This window comes from Melospiza melodia, chromosome 3 (genome assembly GCF_035770615.1).
Source record: "Melospiza melodia melodia isolate bMelMel2 chromosome 3, bMelMel2.pri, whole genome shotgun sequence".
NCBI lineage: Eukaryota > Metazoa > Chordata > Aves > Passeriformes > Passerellidae > Melospiza > Melospiza melodia.
The window spans coordinates 9826223-9848241 of NC_086196.1; the positions used below are offsets into that span (position 1 = coordinate 9826223).

General features: G+C 43.7%; 2 protein-coding genes across 5 annotated transcripts in view; both read left to right on the plus strand.

The window, feature by feature from the left end:
- Positions 1-3321: 3321 nt before the first annotated feature.
- On the plus strand, positions 3322-10287 carry RPS7 (ribosomal protein S7). The gene is made up of 7 exons (XM_063150803.1): positions 3322-3392; positions 3929-4010; positions 4324-4395; positions 5922-6065; positions 7662-7726; positions 9402-9552; positions 10172-10287. Exons 2-7 carry the CDS (start codon positions 3936-3938, stop codon positions 10247-10249), a joined length of 585 nt encoding a protein of 194 aa, XP_063006873.1. The 5' UTR covers positions 3322-3392; positions 3929-3935; the 3' UTR covers positions 10250-10287.
- A 98-nt stretch (positions 10288-10385) lies between these two features.
- Positions 10386-22019, plus strand: part of COLEC11 (collectin subfamily member 11) — a 45381-nt gene continuing 33747 nt past the window's right edge. The window contains exon 1 of one of the 4 annotated variants that reach the window (XM_063150800.1): positions 10386-10640. The gene's annotated coding sequence lies outside the window, so the exon portion shown is untranslated. Of the gene's footprint in view, positions 10641-17830; positions 18653-22019 lie in introns of those variants that run through there. The other 3 variants (XM_063150802.1, XM_063150798.1, XM_063150801.1) reach the window with 3 other exon arrangements.

Consider the following 22019-nt stretch of genomic DNA (forward strand, 5'->3'; position numbering starts at 1 on the left):
CGGCCCCGCTGCGCCTGCGCGGCCGCCGCGCTCACGGCAGCGCCGGGGCCTCCTACGGGCCGCCAGAGAGACCAAAGTACCAGAAAATGCCACAGCGCAGGGTTTTGTACTGATTGGCGTTTTTGTTTGGTGGGTTTTGTTCCCTCCCCCCGCCAATAATGGTGTTTTTAAAACCTAAATCAGCTGTTGTTTGAGGCATGAGGTCGCAGCGGCTTTGCACAAGCCACCTCGTTCTGGAAGCCCCATTTCTAAAAGGCAAAGGCGATCTCTCAGGTGCGCTGACATGTTCAGCACGTCCGAGAGGCTGGAGCTGAACAAGGTTGATAAGCTGGTTGTCATCCTGCTGCCCAGGCTCTAGGTGCGTGTGATCCAGCTGAGCGCTGCGGCGAGGTGGCCTCTGGAGTGAGGACAAACACCTTCACAGAATCGCAGGGTCCTTAGGGTTGGGAGGGACCCCTGGACATCATCTGTCGTGGCAGGTCAGCTGGTGCAGGTGGCACAGGAGCACGTCCTCGTTTTGAATGGCTCTAGAGAGGGAAAGTCCACGACCTCCCCAGGCAGCGCCCACTCTCAGTGTAAAAAACTTCATCATGCTGAGGTGAAACTTCTCATGTTTTAGTTTATGGCCACTACTCCTCATCCTGTTGCTGAACACCACCAAAAAGAGTCTGGCTCCATCCTCTTAGCACCTGGACTGTCATGTACTGGCAGACCAAAGCTGGGAGCTGGGCATGTGCCAAATTCAGTACCTCAGCTTCTGACAAGATCAGAGTAGCAAAGATGGGGACACTGCTGTGGCCACCTCCAGAACCAGCCCAAGGTATCCAAGCTGCTGTTGTACTTCCCTCACAGCTCTAGTAGAGATGCCTGTGACAAAGCTGATGGTGCCAGAGCTGCAGAGTGCTGTGTCCAGATCTACAAGGGTGGCCCAGTAAAATGCCAGGAATGTGAAACATTGGCATTAATTTTGCCTTGTTGCAAAACCAACAAATGGGCTCAACATTACACATAATTACTATGTGTATTAATTGGATAACATTTCTCTTAAAAAACCCCCAAACCTGAAGACTTTAGGTATTTGACAGGCCTTGGCGGAACTGAGAAACAACTTGGTCAGGGCTGTATGAAAATATAATTACTGCATTTTCTGTACTTCTTCCAACACATTCGTGAGACTTCATATACTCATTGCATCCTACTGCTGTTGGGATACTTTTGTTACACATCTGACTAATTTATTCTTTCCACTTCTTCATCGTGCCCATTCTGAGACTGAATGGCATAAGAACCTTCTTGCATTACTTTGTAGTGACATAACTTCTTTTAAAGATCACACAGGTCCACAGTGGTTCTTAAAAACCTGTCAGATATTTTGACTACCAGGCATTATTGGGTACCAGGCACACTAATCACTCTACATCTTCTCCTAACATAAATTCAGTGTCCCAGAGGAAACATCTCTCTACACCTTTTTTCCTCGTTGCCATTATGCAGCCTCCTGGTCTGCTCAGCACTCACAATGTAGAGATGGGAAGCTGCAGATAGTCTCATCTTTATTCATTAATGCTCTGAACAGTCATGTTTTGATCCACCCACACATCACCTGCTCTTTCTCCCTCTCATGCGTGGTTTCTCAGTATAAACTGAGTGCATACTGCTGGACTGAGAAGACGATTCCATGTTATTTTTCTTTTTGGTACTCTTCAATCAGGTCCTGATCACTATTGTTTAGCCAAACCAAATCTCTATAAATACTAATCCTGGCCATCAGTATGAGCTGAGCAGTTTTTCCCATTCATTGACTTAATGCTAGGAAAGAAGAGTGACTTGGGACAAAAACAGCACTGAACAATCCGTTTTCTGGCTATCATAAATTTAGTGAAAAGTCCACAAATGTTAGAAAACATGATGAGCTGCATTTTGCAGATGCTAAGGTTGTTTAGTGTCGGATGCTGGTGTCTTTGTCAGTTTTTTGTTTACAAGGGTTTATTACTCCATTATTACATTTTGTAAAGTGAGAGACTACACACAGCATTACATGATAATAGCAATCGTGTTTCTATAAGCTTAAGCTGGCTGCTCTTGGAGTAATCCAGGGAATCCAAGCACAGAACCAGTGCTCTGAACCCCATTCCTGGGCCTAACATCCCTGGACAGGTGAGTTGCACACCTGCCTCCAAGTGGGACTTACCCTTGAACAAAAAATCTAAATCAGCCAACAGGGAAATGTCAAGATGGGGAATTTTTGTTGAGGCATGGTTTTAGCTCCACTTCAGATAGATATAGAGCCAGGCACTTCTACATGAATCAACATGCAAGTCACTTCTTTCGAAATTAAAAAGTACAGCTTGTTCTATTTATCAGTGTGCAAGTGTTGTTAGATAATAACACAGTATATAATAGTGCTTCCACTGATGACAGAGACCCCAGAACGCTCATCTTGAGTTAGTAGTACCTGAACACAGCTGAAGACTCATGCATTATTTCTAGTCTAATAACAGTCTGGTAACTGTGATCACTGGGACACTGTCTTAGCGGAAGCAACAGACAGGTCACGTTTACAGAGGCAAATAAAAACCAAAGCCAGGCTGCCCTGTGCTGGCAGGCGATTGCCCACACTCCCGGGATGCCAGCACGCTCCCTGGCATGGGTTTTGCCACGGCTCTTGCCCCTCGCTGCAGGCCGGGGGTGACTGTGCCAGCCCTGCTCCGTCACGTCTGTTCCGCCCTGAAAGGGTGAACTCCCAAAGCACTGAATTAACGTGGAATGGTGTAACGGAGAGGGCAGGGAAAAACACCATCCACTCTCCCACTGTTGTTCGAGCGGCGGCTGCTGCCGTCCTGCACAGCTCTGGCGGGAGGGAGGGAGGGAGAGGGAGAGGGAAGGGGGGAGAGGGGGAGCTCCGCGGCGCGGGCAGAGCCGCGCTTCCTCATCGGGCTGCACACACCGAGGGCACCGCGGTGCCAAGGACGACATTCTGGCGGCTCTTCACACCATTTCGACACCACCGGCCGAAAGTTCTGCTGCGAGAGGTGCGGCAGGGGCGGCCCACGGCGAGGGCGCGGCGTAACAGCGAGGGACAGAGCCGAGCAGAGGAGGCTCTCCCGCCTCTCCCTCGCTCCCTGCCGCAGCAAACGCAAAGGGCTGAGGCGGGCCGGGAGGGCACCGTGCTCCTCGGCACTGCGCATGTGCCAGCCCGCGCCCCCCCGCGCCAGGACCCTAAATGTCCGCTCGGGCTTCACTGCCGCGGATTCGCGGTGTGCTCGCGGCGCCCGCCCTGCCCTTCTTCCGGCTCTGGCTTCACTCGGGTGGGCGGGGCCAGCGCCTTCCCGGGCCGCGATCTGTGCTGCTCTCGCGAGAGCTCCCCCTTTTCCTGGCCGGCGCGGAGCGAGGTGGGTGCCCGGGCCGGGGCCGCCGTTTCCCCGCCGGGGCCGCCGCGATACGGGACCGGGAGTGGAGCGGAGCCCCCCGCGGCACCGCGGCGTCGGGATGCGCCCGATTACCGCCAGCCCGGGGCCCGATGGCCGCCGAGGCGCCCGGGGCCGGGGGTGGCCAGCCGGCGGGGTTTCCCTCCTCCCTCGGCCGGCGGCGCCCTGCGGGAGGAGGGGCCGGGGCCGGGAGCGGGCCCGGGAGTGCCGCTGGCCCGTGGAGCCGCTCGTGGGGCTCTGTGCGTGGTGGGGCCGCTTCCCGGGCTGCCGGGGCCTTGCAGCGGGCCCCGAGGTGGGCAGGCCCCGCGCTCCCTGGGACGCTGTTCCTGTGGCCTGGTCGTCACCCCTGGTGCGGCGTGCTGGGGCTGGCCCGGCCCGTGGGGCGGCCTCTGGCTTAGTTCTGGAGCGTGTGGCTGCGCAGCCGGACTGGGGAGTCCTGGCTGTGTTTGGAGCAGGTGACACGTGCTTGGTGACAGCCAGAGTGTTCTTTTGCGTTGCAGAAAGGCCATGTTCAGCTCTAGCGCCAAGATTGTGAAGCCTAATGGCGAAAAGCCAGATGAATTCGAGTCTGGTATATCCCAGGTACGTGGCTTTTCCTTATTCTCTTTGGTAGCTCACTTCAAGTTATGGACATAGTTGTCCAGACCCTAAACTTTGAGGATAATCCTGCCAACGTGTTTTCTTTCCTAGTTTTATTTGGGAACTGAGTCCTCCTCTGTTTCCATTAGTTAAACTTGTTGGATGTTGGTATGTCTTACAGGAAGTTAAGTCTTTGATACTGACTGTGGTTAAGAGTCTATACCTGCTCTTTGGCACTGTGGACACACTTTGGTCTCAGGTGTTCTCATGAACTGAAGTGTGTGTAATGGATTATTCCACAACTTCACTTTTGTAGGCTCTGCTGGAGTTGGAAATGAACTCCGACTTAAAGGCTCAGCTGCGGGAGTTGAACATCACAGCAGCTAAGGTAGGCTGGACCTTCTCCACTGACAGCTGGGTGGTGACTTGTTCTGTGTATGTTTAATTTTTGGGGATATTAATGTACTAGGTGAATGGTGACTTAAGCCTTGTGGCCTGTGATAGTTTTGTTATGTGCTGCTGTAGCTTATCTTCTGGTATTTGCTGCTAGTGTTGTAGGATTCTGTAGTAGTGTTTTTCTTAGGAGCTGATCTGAAAACAATGATTCTACTTTATGTCTCTGCAGACTGGGTTTGGGGTGTGAAACTTCCTTTTTGCATGTAGATACTGGCTGGAAATGTAGGTGTTACAGAAACTTGAAAACATAAACTGCAATACTCTTCATAAAAAACAAAATTGTTTGAATCTCTTAGGTGCAGTTAGTAGATGGATTGAGGCAATGGACTGACTTGATAGTGTAGCTTAGTCTCCTTGGACATTTCTAGTTTTAGATCGTGCAGGCAGCTGAAACATCAAGAAAGAAAAAGAAGGCGGCAATTGGTGGGAAAGGAGAAGGAAAGTTAGTGTTAGAATTTGTCAGCCTGGGAGACTGGATGGCAGCAATGAAGCAGGTCACTGCAATCAGAAACTTTATTGGGCTGCCTTTGGTTTTTGCCCAGCCTCACCAGTATACAGACACAGGAGCCTGACTGCTTAGAGTCGAGTTAAAAGTCTGGGAATGCAGAAAGCAGCATGTATCATGTATGAGCTGAATGGCCTTCAGAAGAAACCACATCTGTCTGGAAGTACAGCAATGCCACCTGTCCTTAGTGAAATGCTTTCAGAAAAGTCTTTGTTGTTTACTTAGCTGCTTGATTTTATTTGTGAGAAATCTCCCACGGGCATCTGAATTGGCTCATATGAGAAGGTAGCTGGTGAACAACAATCCATCCTTCCATTCTGTTGGGAAATGAGGATGTGTCTGCAGCCAGTTCCATGGGAGAAGTGCCTTGTAAGCCTATGCAGACTTTGGGTTTAACTACTGGAGAGACAAACCAGGGGAGAAGTAACCTGTCCTAGTGTATTGTAATCCTGTTGGTATTTGGAGGGGTGACATGTTTTGATTGAGTAGGAATGCAGTCCTAGGCAAGTGGCTGACAGGGGTGATTTCCATGAAGCAGTAGATTAAAAGATTTGTTTCCCTAAACTTTGAAGTCTGCATTAGAGGCAACTAATTTTTGAAACTTTGTATTAGCACAAATGCAGAAGGGATAGTAAACATTCAGTATAGTTGCACGAGCACCTGAGTCTCATCTTTCAGAAGGAATGGGACTTGCTGTTCAGAGGATGTGATTCTGAAAGGGGTGGTGGGATTTATGGCCCAATCACTCCTCCACAGCGGAACAAGTACTCTGATAAAAGTTTTTGTGTCAGTGCTTTCTCTGTAGAGCATTAAGGCAGGTACTGCTCTCTGAGGCACTCCCTGCCCCACGGAGTCAGAAGCAAGACTATCAATACCTGTGCTCAGGATTCATGGTCAAACCAAACATTACTTCTCAACCCTCAGTTAATGCTTACTTTGTACTTTTGTTTCAGGAAATTGAAGTAGGTGGTGGCAGAAAAGCCATCATTATCTTTGTACCAGTTCCTCAGCTGAAGTCCTTCCAGAAGATTCAGGTGCGGCTAGTCCGGGAGCTGGAGAAGAAGTTTAGTGGAAAACATGTGGTGTTCATTGCTCAGGTAAAAAACCCCTTAGAATCACAAAAGTGGTGACTTGAAGGGATATCTGGGGGTGATCTAGTCCAGACTCAGGCATGTTCCAGTGTTGCATTACCCATTCAAGGTAACAGTGATAGTAATTCATTGTACCAGCAGGAAATGTAATGAGCATCTGGTGGATGTTAGCTAAAATGTTTTCAGCTGGCAGCAGTGGAAACTTGGTGAGATGCAAAGTTGTTTCATGAAGGATATTACTTTTTTGCTCTGGCCACCCTTACTCCTTCAGAAGTTTGACACACAAAGCTTAAAATAAAAGGGAGCAAATATTAATAGGAGCTTTGCTACACTGAGGCAATCTAGGCACTTAAAATTTAATTTACTAGGAAAGGAGGAAAAAAAACTCATGCAAGTTCTAAATATATGGCAGGAGCTAAGGTGAAAAGGTGTTGGAGGGATCTATGGGCAGTACTTAAGGGTTGGACAAACTAGGAATCTGTCTGCAGAGTGGAAAATTGGTTAAAATGAAGCTAGCTGAAAATTTTTAATGCAATTCTTAGAGCCAGAGCACCTTACCCTGAGTCTTTATATGACCAAGAGGATTTATTTGAATGAAGTGCCTCTGGTTCACTTCACCTAAAGGTTCTTGACCCAGAGGGTGGTTGGGCACTGGAACAGGTTCCCCTAGGGAATGGTCGCAGCACCAGCCTGACAGAGTGCTGTGAGATGTTTCTGCATTACTTTCTGGCACGTGGTCTGACTTGTGGGGATGTTCTGTGCAGGGCCAGCAGATGGACTCGATGGTCCTTGTCCTTCTCTTCCAACTCAGCATATTCAGTGATTTTTTTAGATTCTGTGATTCTGTAATCCCTTGAGAATTCCTTATCAATTCAGTAATCTATTTTAGAAGGGAACATGTGATTTTGAGTGTGACATGACCCAGTTTGGATAATGGTAGCCCCATCATGAATACAGTCATGGAGAAGCTGTGATGTGATGGTAGAAAATACTGCAGGTGGCTAAAACTGCATCTAGAATGTTTTAAAATGTCTACACTTGCAGTAGGAAAGTAGAAAATAAGTTTTACTGACCTAACATTTAGATCCTAATTTTGGAACAGGTTATATTTAAGCCAGGATTTGATCTGGATTGTGCAATAGATCTTACCAGTAAAACTTGAATTTCAATCTCAGATGTCACCTAGCTGTCTGTGGAACTCAGTGCACTACTCTGGTTTGCACCAGAGGCTCAGTCTGACAGAAGTTTGAAATTCCCTGGGATTTCTGTTCCCAAAGAAGTGTGTTCACAGTGCTGATGAGACATAGTAAAATACTGTGGTTGTATTCTTGGAGAGAGGAGATAAAGTACAAGTCTGCTATTTCAGTGCCCTGAATACAAGAGTAGTAATTAAAAAATATAACAGTACAGCACACCACTTTCTGCAGGCAACTCTAGTTCTCTAGTTTCTAATGCTGATGTAACTTTCAGCATACTTAAGTCTACCTTTTTGGCTTTTCATGCATTGGTTTCTAGTGTGGGAGAAAAAGGTGCATGTTTCTGAGTTCATTGTAACCACCAAATACTGAGAAATGCCTTTTTGTTCTTCTCTTGCCTTAACAGAGAAGGATTCTGCCCAAGCCAACAAGAAAAAGCCGCACAAAAAACAAGCAAAAGCGTCCGAGAAGGTTGGTAAATGATACTGATTCAGTATGACAGCCTTCTTTTGTGCCTGGTAGTTTAGTCAAGTAATGGTTAGTTGAGTTTTTGAGAAGTCATTTAAGTGATTGGCTGGTCTTGTCCTTTCTCCTACTGCTTGAAGTACTGCTTTGTATCTGTCATTTGACTGCTAAAAGTGTTCAGTAGAAAGGTCACCTTTGGGCACTGTGTTGCATTTCTTAGCACTCTATTTGTATTTCCAGCTACAGCTGTAGCAAATTTTTAGCTGTCAGTGCTGGCTTAAGGAACCCAACCTGCTGTCTCTGTTACCACAGTGTGCTGACAAGAACTATTTTCTTTTAAGTTGTAGGAAGAGCCTCTTCCACATCACATGTTAGACTGTGTGCAGAAGTCAAGGCTGGCACACTGAAGGGGATGCAATGAGGGAGAGAGTGGCTGAGGAGGGGTGTAGGTATGAGTACTAGTCCCTCTGGATATGAATTTGATAGCAATAGTATAGTCATTTGTGTTAAATGGCCTCCCTGCTCTCATCTAGTCACTGGATTGCTAGACATGCAACACTGCTACGTCTCTGTGGATGTCAGTGCCTCATCTGTATGTTGCTATGTCATTATGTAAGTCTGTGTCTTAAAGGTTTGTCCTCTATGACATGTGGCATGTCTTGTAGCTTCTCCCTGCTCCCCCAGTATTATACCTGTGTCATGTGTTACTGTATTTTGCAGTCTTCAGGCATGGATTTTAAAAGGACAGTTTCACAATACTAATTTAGCTGCAGTCCTGCCTTTGGAAGACTCTGCCTGTGTTCTTTTAAAATTAGCACTGCACAGTAGTTAGAGAAGTTGGCATTTGTGTCTGAGTAGCACGCTGCCACTTTCTGCATGAGGAAGGGCCAGTGTGCAGGACTGCCCCTGTCTCAGCCTGAGATGAGATCAGGCTGCTGTGTTGTTGTGGATGTCTGTCTGTCTCCCTTAGCTATGCCAGTGTGGGCAGGTGTGAAGTGCTGCTGTAGACACAGGTGTTGGTTACTAGTGATACTGCCCTGAAACTGGATTAGGATGCTGCAGATTTAGTAATCCATCTAGACTCATGTAAAACAACCTGGGCCACCTTTTCTCGCGTTGGCTCAATTCTGGACAGTTCAGGAACACACATGTAGATTTCAAATAGTCTTCTAAGTATGGACTCAATTGGCCAGCTAGTCTTTTTCTGTATTACATTGGTCTTCTAAGCTGCTTGGCTTTAGGCAGATAAAGAAATCGGTGTTTCCAAAACTGAGTCTCCCATGAATGTACTCTGTGCAGCTGAGGATACTTGTCCACTTAAACTTTTCCAGTCAGTGTCTCTGGCAGAGTTGCAGATGGAGCAATTTGGTTTTGATTTAAATTTTTATTAAATGTGTAGAAATAAAGTATGTTTTAGGGCTCTTGCCGCAAATCAGTGTGTGGTCTAGAAGGTCAGAATCCTGGCTACTTTTTCTTGTGCAGTCATTAAGTTTCTGCACTCTGTAGAATTCAGCTTTTCTTTTTGCATGCCCTGTGATAGTGCTGTATTGTCACACTGTGGCATTAAAGAGAGAAAACGCCTCTGAATTTTCAGCCAGAGCATGCTATGGAAGATTTAAACCTTGTCAAACTGGAATTTTCCACGAGGATGTGTTTTAATGCTCTAAATGTGGCATTTCAGCCGTACACTTACTGCAGTGCACGATGCCATTCTTGAGGACCTGGTCTTCCCCAGTGAAATCGTGGGCAAGAGAATCCGCGTGAAACTGGACGGCAGCAGGCTTATAAAAGTCCATCTGGACAAAGCACAACAGAACAATGTTGAACACAAGGTAAATTAAAAAAAAACTTACTTTCTCATGCAAGTGGGGGGGACATTCTGATATCCCCAAGAGACTGCTTAGAGATACAGGAAAAGACTTGCCTTTTGGCTTGTGGAGATGCTTTGGTTTGTATTTGGTGCTGAAATAGAGGCAAAACAGTTTTGGGCTAAAGCTCTAGTTCAACTTGCCAAAGCCCCTAGATTATGAAGTAGTTATATTGGTTCCCTCATGGGACCAGAGAGTGTTTTATTTGGTTTTTTGTATGAATAGGGGTTGTTTGGGTTGGTTGGTTTGTGTTTTTGTTGTTTTTCAAGTGAAGCATTTCGTTTTGACCTGAAACACATGTGCTCAGTAAAGCCTGCACTTGGCTTGATCTTTTTCTGAAATGGGAGGCTTGTGTTCAGGCCTGCTCAGCTCTTAGGGTCTCACATTGTTGAAAATCAAAGAGAGCCCATATACTCTAGAGGAAATGTATCTTTTGTGTAAATCCTCAGCTGCCTTAATATAGAAGAAAATAATTGGCCCCAGAGTGGAGATACACTGGCAAATAGTATAGTACCTTAAGTATGTTTACTTAGAGTAATTTGTTTACACAGCATGTATAAGCAAGATTTATTTGTCTTCACAGGTGGAAACATTTTCTGGTGTGTACAAGAAGCTCACAGGCAAAGATGTGGTGTTTGAATTTCCAGAATTCCAGCTGTAAAATGCAAAAAATGGCTGAATAAACAACTATTCATATAACAGAGTAATTTCATTTCAATTTTGAATTCCATAAACACAGATGGGGATTAACTGGTTCATGGGACTTCTCTGCTGTCTGGAGAGTGACACCTGTGAATCAAAGTATTAACTCCCCAGCTACCATTTTAATGGTAGCCCTCTTGGGTTTTTCTTGGCACTATTGCAACACAACTGGACAAAAAGAGTCCAGAGCCTGCAAAAAGAATTCATACTGAAGAACCTAAGCATTCCAAATCTCAGCTGGGGGAAATAAGGAAAATTACTGTAGAACAATGGAACTCCTCTGAGTTTTGCACACAAGATATCAGTTGGAGACCTACCTGTTCCTGACACTGGAAGAAGTCAACTAGCAGGTGGTGTGTGACTTATGAAATGTGTAGAAATGACATGTGGATAAGGGGTTTGAATTCCTAGGAAATGGGGTGGGGGAGGTATAGGTTGATTTTTGAGGTAACTTAACTTGCTCTAATTGGCAGCATTCCTTACGAGTTCTTACCTAAAAGCAGGCTCTGTAGCTTCTCACCTTTCAGACTGAAATGGGAAGGAATTTTTACTTCTGAGTGCTTGACTATATCACTGGACAAAAATGACAGGTTTTTTAGGTATTCATCTTGCTTTCAGAAATATTTTTTTAGATTGTTTTAACATGGTTCTCTACATGCTCAGTGATACAGGGAGAGGTGGGGAAGAACTAGATGCATCAGTGTCTGAAGGCTGACAGTGTCTCAGAAGCACAACACTTTTGACTTCAGTATCTGTGGGTGAATATCTGTGAATAAAGATATTCAGTATCTTCAACAAGAACCCTTTACACAAGCTCAGGGTGATGTTGGTCATTTAAAGTTCTGAGCTAATTACATGAATTTACTACCTGATTGTACTAAACATAGTATTAAGAGTAAGTGTTTAATTGATCACAGTAGAAGACAACTAATTTTGGAGTCAGTCTGATAAGTGAAGAGCTAAGTTGGGACCAAGTTGTGTGACAGGAGCACTTAATAACTGGCATTTTTCTACCTGAGGGTAGATGGAGAAGTACCACTGAGTATCTTTGTATCTTTACTTCCCTTTTCCATTTACAGTAGTTTTGGTTGCTTCCCATTTGATGCCTCTAGCTATGGAGAGCTAAAAGGTTAAAACAAGTTCTGCATTGCTTTTGCATTGAAAAATTAAGACTTCAAAATTTAAGCATGACTTAGTAGGGCAGGACAGATAGCACTGTGCTGTTACTGTTGATGCCAGGAATGCAAAGAGAAGGAAAACCTGCCCTGTTGCAATTAGTAGTTAATTTCCTGTTACTTGCTGACAAGGCTTGAGGTTTTGCACAAAAAGCAGGCTGTATCTTTGAAGAAGTTTGTTTACCTTAAGGCCTTTTCCTATCTCCTTTTCAAACTTCTGTCTCTGGGGTATAACTTCTTATTTATTCCTTGACTACTTATTGTTCATCTTGAATGATTCAGCAGAAGCGAATGCATCAGCTTCCCTTAGAATTAGATGAGAGGAGTTGGCAGGTATATAATAACCCTGAATCCTGTCTGTTTGTGTGGAGAATAATTGTAAAAGATCTTACAGTAGAGGACCCATAACTTTTGAATTCAAGTTTTCATTGCAAAAATGGATATTATTCAGATTGGAAATGCCACCTTGTCTAGTCCCCCAAAAATAGTCTTGAGTCAGACACATTAGGAAGCTTTCCTCTAAAACAGTCACAGATGGCAGCCTGTGCAAGTAGACCTTGCCTGGTGTGGGCTGAAGAAGCAGCTTGGGGAGTATTTGGAGACTTAGCAGATGTTAACTACCTTTAGTTAAAGGCTGGTGAGTCTGCTGGGGCTGTGGAACCTCTGCAAGGAGAGGTGATCCTCAGCAGGCTTTGCTAGACAGCATTTCCTGCTTTATGGGGAAATGTAACTCAGGTTTCATCTCTTCATAGTAATAAAAATGTCAGTCGAGTTTCTTTTGAAGCCCTGGGAGGGGGTGAGCGGGGGAGGATAAATCCAGTAAACTGAACTGAAAGATTGCAAACGTTCCCAGGCATTGCCAGCTGGCTATAGATTTTTCTTGGCTCTTGTTGCAAGCCCTCTTGAACTATATGATATGCAAAGGCTCACGATGGCCCCGTAAGCAAATTCTTTGAGGGAAAGGATAACACTGTCAAAGCTCTATGGCTTTTACATCAATTAAACTACAAGACGAGGTGAATTTTTGTGGCATAAAAATAGAAGGCTGTGTGCTTGCAAAGGACTTTAGTCTTAGTTTACCTCTCTTTACAGACTCCCTCGTGTGTTTGTGTCAGTGATACAGTCAGACAACTCCCTCTGTCCCTTGACAAGCATACTAAGTGCATGCCTGCAATCTGGAAAGTCAGTTTGATGCCATCTGGTCAAGTGCTAATGAGGCTGCTGGAATGCTGGTGTCAAATGTTACCTTAACCTAAGCAAACTCCATGTGAGATGATGCTAGACTTTTCCCATACCTTTCACATGCTGGCACAGTTGAACTCTGAACGTGTGATTGATCACGAGTTCTGTCAGCTGCTCTGGGTGAAAGAGTGGTGGGGTGTTCTGTACCAAGACTGCAGCAATAATATGTGGGTACTACCAATGTGCAAACACAGCCATATACTGAGGTTCTTTCCTGTAGCAGCTCCAAATGAGAAGTAAGGGCTTTACATCTGTTAATTGCTCATGAGACATTCGCCTGATCTTAAAGCTTCAATTATTTATTTCATATGAATTCTTTCAAAATGTCTTCAAATATTTTTGCCTATGAGGAGGTCTGATCCCTGGTGATTCTTCTTCAGAAAGGTATACAGATGTGTCACAATTGTAGTATAACAGAACTTGCCTGAAGTTTTGGGTGGTAAGTGCTTGACCTATCTTTTATTAATAGGGCAACTTGATATATGATAACATCATGTCTGAGTAGTGCCTCTTGAGTGTAAATGGGAACAGCTGGTGAGTTTCAGTGTATGATCTCATGCCAAGCAGCATTCAAAGGAAATCCCATCACTTCTGCATTATGGACTGAAATAATTAATTTCCTATTCCTTTGTTTTTCCTGAATTTTCCAAGCGATAGGCCTGAGTTTGATTCTCAGTTACATCTGAAGGTCAGAGCAATGCTGAAAAGCTACGCTTTCTCTAGTTTGTGGGATGTGCTGCCTAGGCCACTGGACGTTTATCAGAATGACAGAAAAAAAGATGTTGATTACAGAAAGTTATGAAGGCTCATAAAATGAAGGTTGATGGTGAAGCTGATGAGGGAGTGTGAATTTGCCTGTGTCCAGTAGGGGCTGACTGCAGCACTGATCAGTGTGAATAATTCACTGCTCTTTAACAAAGTGCCTTTACCCTGCCCCTTGCTGCCTGCCTTAAGGGTGCTCCTGTGAAAACCCTGCTGACATGAACATCTATGTACTAGTGCTCTGTTTCCTACAGAGATGCAAGTAGAGGATCTTATTTATGCATTACCATCAAGAGGAGAAAGTTTGTTGGATTTGTTAAGTTTGAGTTCATGTATCTCTTCTACCTTCCAGTTACTCTTTCTTATTTTCAGGAAAATCATAAGTTTAGTGTCATGCAGTTGCTACTTGGTGTTGTTAAATGATTAATAGATAACATTTCTAATTATTGTCTATTGAGTTAACATGTGTGGCTCAGTTGTGATCTGCCCCTGGAGCAGCAAAAATAGAATTAAATCCAAGCACTGAGGAGATTATGCTAGTTTTAGAGATGACTAACAGAAAAAGCACAATTGCTGCAGTGAATGCTGCTTAAAATTTTTTATGAAAAAAAATAAAATAGTTCCACATTGCTAATAAAGTAGAAGGCCAGGTTTTACACAGTTACAAATAAAGTTAATACTGTATTGGTGTGGCCACACTGATCTTTCCCACCTTACATCTCATGCACTGCACAGAAGAGGTGGGAAGGAGAGCTTTGCTCTCTACCCACAGAGATGCTGGGGCAGTGCTAAGATAGTCAGATGGCAGGTGGATATCTTCACAGAGACAGATCTACAGGCTGTGTTTTACCAGGACTGTCTTAACACTTAATGAAGTTGTTTCCTATTTTCTTGGCCAAACAGATACTGTTCTGTGAAGCAAAGGGAATAGGACACATCATTGTGCTGCCCTGGGAGCAGAGGAGGGGTTGCACTTGGCATGCTTGTGTGCATGCTTGTACCATGGAGGAGTCCTCTATCTGCTCTGTCTCCTTGCTACTTTTTGGAGTTTCTTGGGGATGTCCTGGGAGGCCTAAAAGGGGCTGCTTACTGAGTCAGCTCTTACTTTCAATAACTACAACAGCATTTGTGATGCCTAGAATAAACTGAGCTCCTGCAACTCATCTCAGGTACTGATTTTTTAAAGAGTTTGGGTATTGGAAATTTTAATCCTTTGGAAAAATCTGATTAGGAAATGCTGATACCATTGCATGCTTTGCTAAACCAAAGGGAAAATCGGAGCCTTGTCATCTTCTCTTAAGATTTTTTAATAACCATTGTGTTTTAAATAGGTGTTGTGTTTAATCCTCTTACAGATAGAAAGATAATGCTAACTAACTATGAAAAGTGTAGAAAAAATTTCCTGGATGCTCCCAAAATGTATTAGCATATTTTTTTCTGTTTTCTAAAAACTTTTTATTGTCCTTTTACAACCAGTTGGATTTTATCTGCATGGTTTTGGTTTGGTTTGAATCCAAGAATTCCATTTGTAGTTGTGTCAATGTGGTATTTACCCTGGATTTAGAGGTTGAAGAAAAATTGTGTAGTGGATCAAGCAGAAGTAGCTGGCCCAACTGGTGTCTTGCTGTATAGAAATATAGAATGGTCTGGGTTTCAAGGGACCTTAAGGATTATCTACTCTAGCCCTCCTAGCTGTGGGCAGGGATACCTTCCTCTAGAATAAGATTGTTTAAAGCTCCATCCAACCTGGCCTTGAGCATCTCCAGGCATGGGGCATCCACAGCTTCTCTGGGAAACCTGTTCCAGTGTCTGACCAGTCTCACAGTAAAGAATTCATAGTATCTAATATAAACCTGCCCTCTATCAGTTTGAAGCCTTTCTGCCTTGTCCTTGTAAAAAGTTCCTCTCTCAAGGACTGCATGTCCTTGTAAAAAATCCTCTCCAGCTTTCTTTTAGCCCTACACGCTTTAGGTAATGGGAGGTGCTCTAAGGTCTCTCAGGAGCCTGACCCTTTCAGCCTGTATTCATTAGAAAGGTTCTCCAGCCCAGCTCTGATGATGTTCATTAGCGCTCCTCTGGACTCATTCCAACAGGTCCACATTTTTCCTATGTTGGGGGTCTCAGAGCTGGATGCAGCACAGCAGGTAGGTGCTCATGAGAGAGGAGTAGAGGGACAGAGCCACTTCCCTCAACCTGCTGGCAATGCTGCTTTTGATGCAGGCCAGGATATGGTTGGATTTCTGGGTTGCAAGGGCACTTGGCTGGCTCACGTGTAGCTGCTCATCAGCCAGCAAGTTCTTCTCAGGGCTGCTCTGGATCCATTCTCTGCCCAGTCTGTGTTTATGCTTGGGATTGCCTGCCCCAACCCAAGTGCACTTGGTGTTGTTAAACTTCATGAGATTTGCACAGTCCCATCTCTTGATCCTGTCAAAAGAGTCTCCTGTTTCCCTGCAGAGAGGACTCACATTTGCCTTAGTATTCCTTTTATCATTGATGTACCTAAAGAAGCTTTTCTTCTTGCTTTTGATGTCCCTGGCCAGATTTAATTCTCTCAGGGCAGGTTAGCTTTCCTAACACATTCCCTTGTTGCTCAGACATCTCTACCCCTCCCAAGCTATCCATTCTTGCTTCCACCCACTTCAGGCTTCCTTTCTGTGTTTCAGTTTGTCCAGGAGCTCCTTGTTCCTCTGTACTGGTATACTATGGCCTCTGGAGGCTGTCCCTCTCTCTCCAGCAAGGGTAGCTCAAACACTTGGGTATCCAAGACAGGCATGTTAACATGATAGAGAACTTAATAACCAGCAGCTGTTCTGACCTGTGATGACCTAAGCTGCTCCCACACGGTCCATGCATCAGTACCCCAGTTTCCACATATTAGCCTGATTTGGATGATGCACCAATATGGCTACACAGTTTCCAGTTGGATTTTGGGGTGGGAAAAGGTTACTTATGCCCTTCTGTATGGGGACTATGCCTTTCTCTCTCATGTGAAAGAAAACCCTGTGCTTGTTTATTCTCCCTTTTCTAGAGAAAGCTCTTTCACTGCATTTATAGTGTTTGCCCTTTCCTTTTGAACACTGGTCATTTATGTTTGTTTTCTTTTCTGCTTCCCCAGTGTTGAGTCCTACCTTTTCTACCAGCTTTCCCTGAATGGCTGTTTCTCCATTGAATTCTGTTTCTGGCCTCAAAGTTATTTTCCTGTGTTTACAGGGAGAGTAGATATGTATGTAAATGGAGTTGTCTTTGCCATGGTAATATGATCTTCAAAGGCTTGGACTACATTCACTTTGCCGCATTCTTTACATAAAATGTTTGTCTTGGCAAGTTTCTGCCAACAGAGTGCTGCAAGGGCCCAGTCCTGCTAATTGCCTTCTGCTCCCACTGAACTGATGGGGCCTTGTGCATAGAAAATGAACTTTAAAATTAGAGTTGCACGGTCCTTAGACAGTTATGTTCATGTTCTACCATTTTGCCCTTTCTTTACTGAGGTAATGTATTGAGGAAGAGATCATTGGTTCTTAACTCTTCGTGACCATTTGGTGTGTGTGAAAATACAGGAGTTCATAGCAGTGGAGGAGGGTAGCTAGGTTGCAGTCCAGCATGGAACCCTCTATGTAGGCCATCCACAGGGAGTCCCGAGTTTGAGACATCACTACCTCTTTTTGTACCTGTTTTTCTCTTTGCCATTAAAGCTGGTCAGTGTGTGCTGTGGGCTAACAAAACAGGAGCTGTCATGGGCAAGAAGGCCGCACTCTCCAGGCTTAGGGAGAGAGGCTACGTAATGTCAAGAGCGAAGCAGAAAGAGAGTACATCAGTACTGTGTCATCAGCTTGTACTGCAAGCCCCACCACAGCACAAAATTCTCAGTGGAGTGGATCTACGCCTCAAAAGAGATCTGAAAAGTGATAAAGAAGTGAACACACAGATGATTCTATTGCAGCTTTCTCTAGGCACTCAGTCTAAAACCTTTTCTGTGTTCTGATACTTTCCATGTGGAAAATGGAAAGGAACCTCCTGCTACTGCCCTTAGCTCCTGCCCTGGTTTTCAAGGTCACATACTGGGGTTATCCAAGCTCCCAGCCCACTGGGTACTTGCTTAGAGCATGACCCCTCAAATGTTACTACCTGGAAGAGCTGAGAGGAGGGAACAGTGGCATGAGATGGATGGAGACAGATGATTCACAGGATTTTTTTTGTAGCTATCAGAGCTACAGTCTTACAAATACAGCAGCTTTTCATCAGAGGGTATTAATTGATATAGTCACAAATGATACTCTCTATTTGCCCTGGAAATGGAGAGTGAAGCCATTTATATCTGTTGAAGTATAAACTGCTGTAACAGAGGGGGGTGTTCTCAAAATCCCACTTTCCAGAATCAACTGGCCCCAGTTTTTTTGCTGCTTGAATGTATATGGAGTACTGTGATTTATCCAGGCCTCAAAATAGTCTAGCTGTTTAAGGTAAAAACCAGGTTTCTACAACTATTTAGAAGCTAGAGTGAAATAGTACTAAAGTTGTATCAAAGGTGTTTAAAAAAACCCACAAAATATTGTGAAGATGCCTGCCATGTGGATAATTTAGTATTTACATTGTTGTGGGGTGTTCAGACATAGCTCTGAAACAGCTGCCTGTTTTACTAAAGTCAAAAATGGTGTAGCCAATTGCAAGCATAGAGAGAATTTCAGCAAGGGGAGAGTGTGTTAATTATCCACACGAGATGATCACATTCAGTGCTGCATTTCATGTGTTTTCATATCCACTGAAGCAAAGCAAGAGAAGTGTTGTGCTGGGGCAATGTGCATGCATGGCTTAGAGCTGAATAGATGTAAATGGTTAAAAAGGGGTTCTCTGCTAGAGAGGAGGAGGGGAAAGTAAATGTGCATTCCCAAAAAAGTACATTCCCAAAATAAAAAGCTTACATCATGGACCTCTTCAGTTTTCCCACACTTCTTCCCTAATTATTGTCCTGCAGGACAGCTGATCTTTTTCAAACAGGAAGCTGTTTACAGATAACACTTGCAACTGTTTTGTCTGATTTGTTGAACTGTCGAAAAGAAAAAGACAACCTCTTTTCAAATTAAAAACTGTCAGACTTCTGTAAACAGCAGCAATGAGGTTCATCTGTGCAGTGTCCCTGCAGGCACAGAGCATTGTGCAGTTCCCATTCTCTCAGCAGCCATAAGGTAAGAGACTTTAATGCTTTTACTCTGTAAAAACATGTAGAAGAAAAAGTCTGGATATTTGTTAGGGAGCTGCTTTGTATATAGCAAAATATGATTGGCAATCCCCAAATAGAAGGAGAAGGTAAAGGAAAAAAGCTTGCTTGAGTCTATTGGATAACATTGGACTTTTCTATTGAGAAGCACCCATGTGGGTTAGATCACTGAATGCCAGTTTAGTTTAGGAGAGGGTTGTATTTAAAATGTACATATGTCATTGGAAGAGCTTGCTTTCCTTTTAGCAGGAAAGGGCAAAACAGTACATGAATTTTAACTTCTCCTACAATTGAAACTTATTTTCTCCATTCCTGAGCTGTAATTCCTGGTAACAGACGCAGGCAGTTGTCTTGTTTTCCACTTTGAAAAGTGATCTTTTAATATAACTGCAAAGCAAAGAATGAAGACTGACATTGCAGAAGTGAAGGTCCAGTAAGGGCTGGAATTACATCACTGGATAATTAAGAGCAATCTTGGTGGAAACCAAATCATTTAGGGAGTAGTACCATGCAGAAATTCTTAGTGAGATATGAGGGTGTATAATAATACAAAATCTTGGTCCAAGTGAGCAGGAACGAGTGAGACTAAGTCATACTTTAGTAAGCAGCCAGGCACATGCCTGCTTTTCAGTCATGAGCTATGAAAAGTAGGATTCATAATGGATTTGCAAGTTTCCATTCTGACCTCTGTGCATACATATGTGTAAATTTTGGAGGAGGATTGTTTTCTAGCAAAATCAAATCACTGTGGAGAATACCTAACTTTACTTGTCATACAGTGAAACAGAATGTCTGGACTGAAAATGTTATGCCTTTGTGGACTGGTGTAAAACCAATACACTTTGATTCTTGGGTATTGAAATATTTTCAAAGTGTTACAAATGTAAAAACTGCTTCCCTGTGTTTTCCTCTCTGCAGCTGAGATCTTTGTATTTAATATGTATGTGATTGTTTACATGGTCATGAACATTTAAGGCATTATAGTAATCAGAAAATATAAAACAAACACTAATTTAAAGTTGACACTTTTAAAATTATACTATCCCTAAAATTTTAGTATGTTACTGATGCAGCATAGATAAGGTGTGCCAGTGTTGTAGACAAGAAGTAAGACTCACAAGGTGAGTATTCATTTCAAAAATGTTTTTACTCTCTTTCATAAAATTCTTAGATGTATCTGTTAAAATGAAATTATTGTTTTAGTCAAAACATGAAAGATAATATGTGAGTTAAATTCGTAGTCCTAATAGCAGTTGAAACATGACATCATTCTACAGTCAACAGAGACGTGCAGCAGAAATCTGTGCAATTTCTAATTGTATGCTATGTTCAAGACTATTTTTTTCTGATTATTTTGAGTGACTTTACACTGTTTCTAAAGCTCTTTTTAGTCATCTCTAGGGCTGTCCAAAAATTCTTGAACGAGAATCCTTTTGAAGTAGGAAGACTTTTGGCAGAGTAGCTTTTTAAAGAGAAGTGTCAGTTTTCTGGGATAGTTCAGTCCTTTTGTCAAATTATTTTGGCTGAAAACCAGGAGAGTTTAGCCAAAAATATTCTCATGGTGTCTCTTGGGAAGTGTAGTTTGTGCTTTGCACTGCATTTCACTACTGGCTGAACCTCACAGCTGAACCACACTTCCCGTAAGGCTGTGTGGTCAGGGTCTCACTCTTTTAATTTCCCTTGATGAAAGGAGTGTTAGGGTGTATTTTGGAAAAGTAAGTCTCGTAAAAGAGGCACAGGCTGGGCTCATAAGGCATCAGCTGGTTGATAACTAGTTGGCAGATTGTTAAAATCTCATTTTTTCCTTCTGGTTTGCACGAGCCACAGGCCATCCTGGTTTTCAGCCATGAGAGTAGGGCCCTTCAAGAGAGTGTCAGCAGAAGGTTTAAAGCCTTTTGTTGTTTTTGGCCGTGCACACACCTGTACAAGGGAGAAAATATTTAATAACATTTCTAAGGCTTTGTTAATGCTTCTGCCAACTTTTGTACTGGAAGTATTCTATTGTATATATTTGGAACTGAAAAATGCAAGGGAGCATGGCTGGATGTTTAGATTTTTTAAGAACTCTTAAGAGGAAAACAACCTACTAGAAGCCTGAAGCTTTAGAAAGAGGTGGTTTTGAAAATCCAGCAAGGTGTCATCTCACCCATGTAAGTGGCTCTTCAGAAAAATCTAGTCCTGGGTCTTTTGCCTTGTATAAGATGTTTGTAGTCAAGAAAAGAACAGAAGTTGGCCTGCTTAAGCACTTCATCAGTGCACCAGTTTCTTAATTTTTCCATTGGACACTAGGATCCTTACCTTCTGTGACTCTTTGCATGCTGCCCCCTCAAAAATTTGTCAGAAGATTGTTTAGGAGATCCATAGGGCGTCCTGGAGGCCAGGACAGAGCAGTATGACAAATGGTGAGGGGTTTTAGGGTTTACTTTGGTGTTCTTCTGCACTGAATCATAGAATGGTTTGGGTTGGAAGGGACTGTTAAAGATCCAGTCCAACAGCACGTGCATGAAACCAAGCTGGATGCCAGACTCCAAACCAAGAACTGGCTGTGCAATATGGAGTGAGTGGAGGAGAGCTAAGGGCTGAAGTGACACCACAGTCAGACAAGTGTGTGGTGGCCACAACAGCCATCTGAAAATTGCTTCTGAGAGGTGTTCCACGATTCTCTCTGCTGGATGTGGATCAATTCACCATCTTTAGTGCCAAATGCTGCAGGAGCTAGAGTTCTGGAAGGTGCAAGCTTACCTTAAATTTGTGTGCTGAGTTGTCCTTCAAGCATAGAGATTTTGAAAAATGACTCAGAGAAAAATGGTTTGTACAGTTCTCTTTGAAAACTAGACTGCTGCTACCCATATCACAAAATATTATAATTATGTCTCATAATAACCTGCTGTTTGGGACCACTTACCCAGGAAGTAGGAGGTCTAAATGCAGCTCATTTTACTGCTCCAAACCTCCACCTCTCATCTGCTGGAAAGGTGCCCTTGTAACTAACCAACATAGTAATTTGGTGTGCTTGGAGGAGACTGAAAGATTTGGATGTGTTTCCTTGATGGAAATGGGCTAGGTGAGAGAAGAGTGTCTTGTTATTCTTCTCAGGCAAGATGTTGACCATCTCTGGTATGTGCAGTAAGAAGAGCTTAGACACCCAAGTTGATGATTTTAACAAATACTGAAACTTGCTGACAGGTATCCATTTGTTCATCTTTAGTGGGCTCTAGAGAAATGGTCTATGGGCTCCAAGAGACCATGGATGAGATGTTGAATGCCAGGGTCAGTCTGGTCTTTGGAAGGACAAAATTATAGAAGTGATTTTATAATTTTAATTTTACTTATAT

Coding starts and splice junctions, on each gene's coding strand:
- RPS7 (XM_063150803.1), top strand. CDS start 3,936: ATGTTCAGCTCTAGCGCCAAGATTGTGAAGCCTAATGGCGAAAAGCCA. Junction 4,396..5,921: donor TGAACATCACAGCAGCTAAG/GTAGGCTGGACC, acceptor CTTTTGTTTCAG/GAAATTGAAGTAGGTGGTGG. Junction 6,066..7,661: donor ATGTGGTGTTCATTGCTCAG/GTAAAAAACCCC, acceptor TTGCCTTAACAG/AGAAGGATTCTGCCCAAGCC.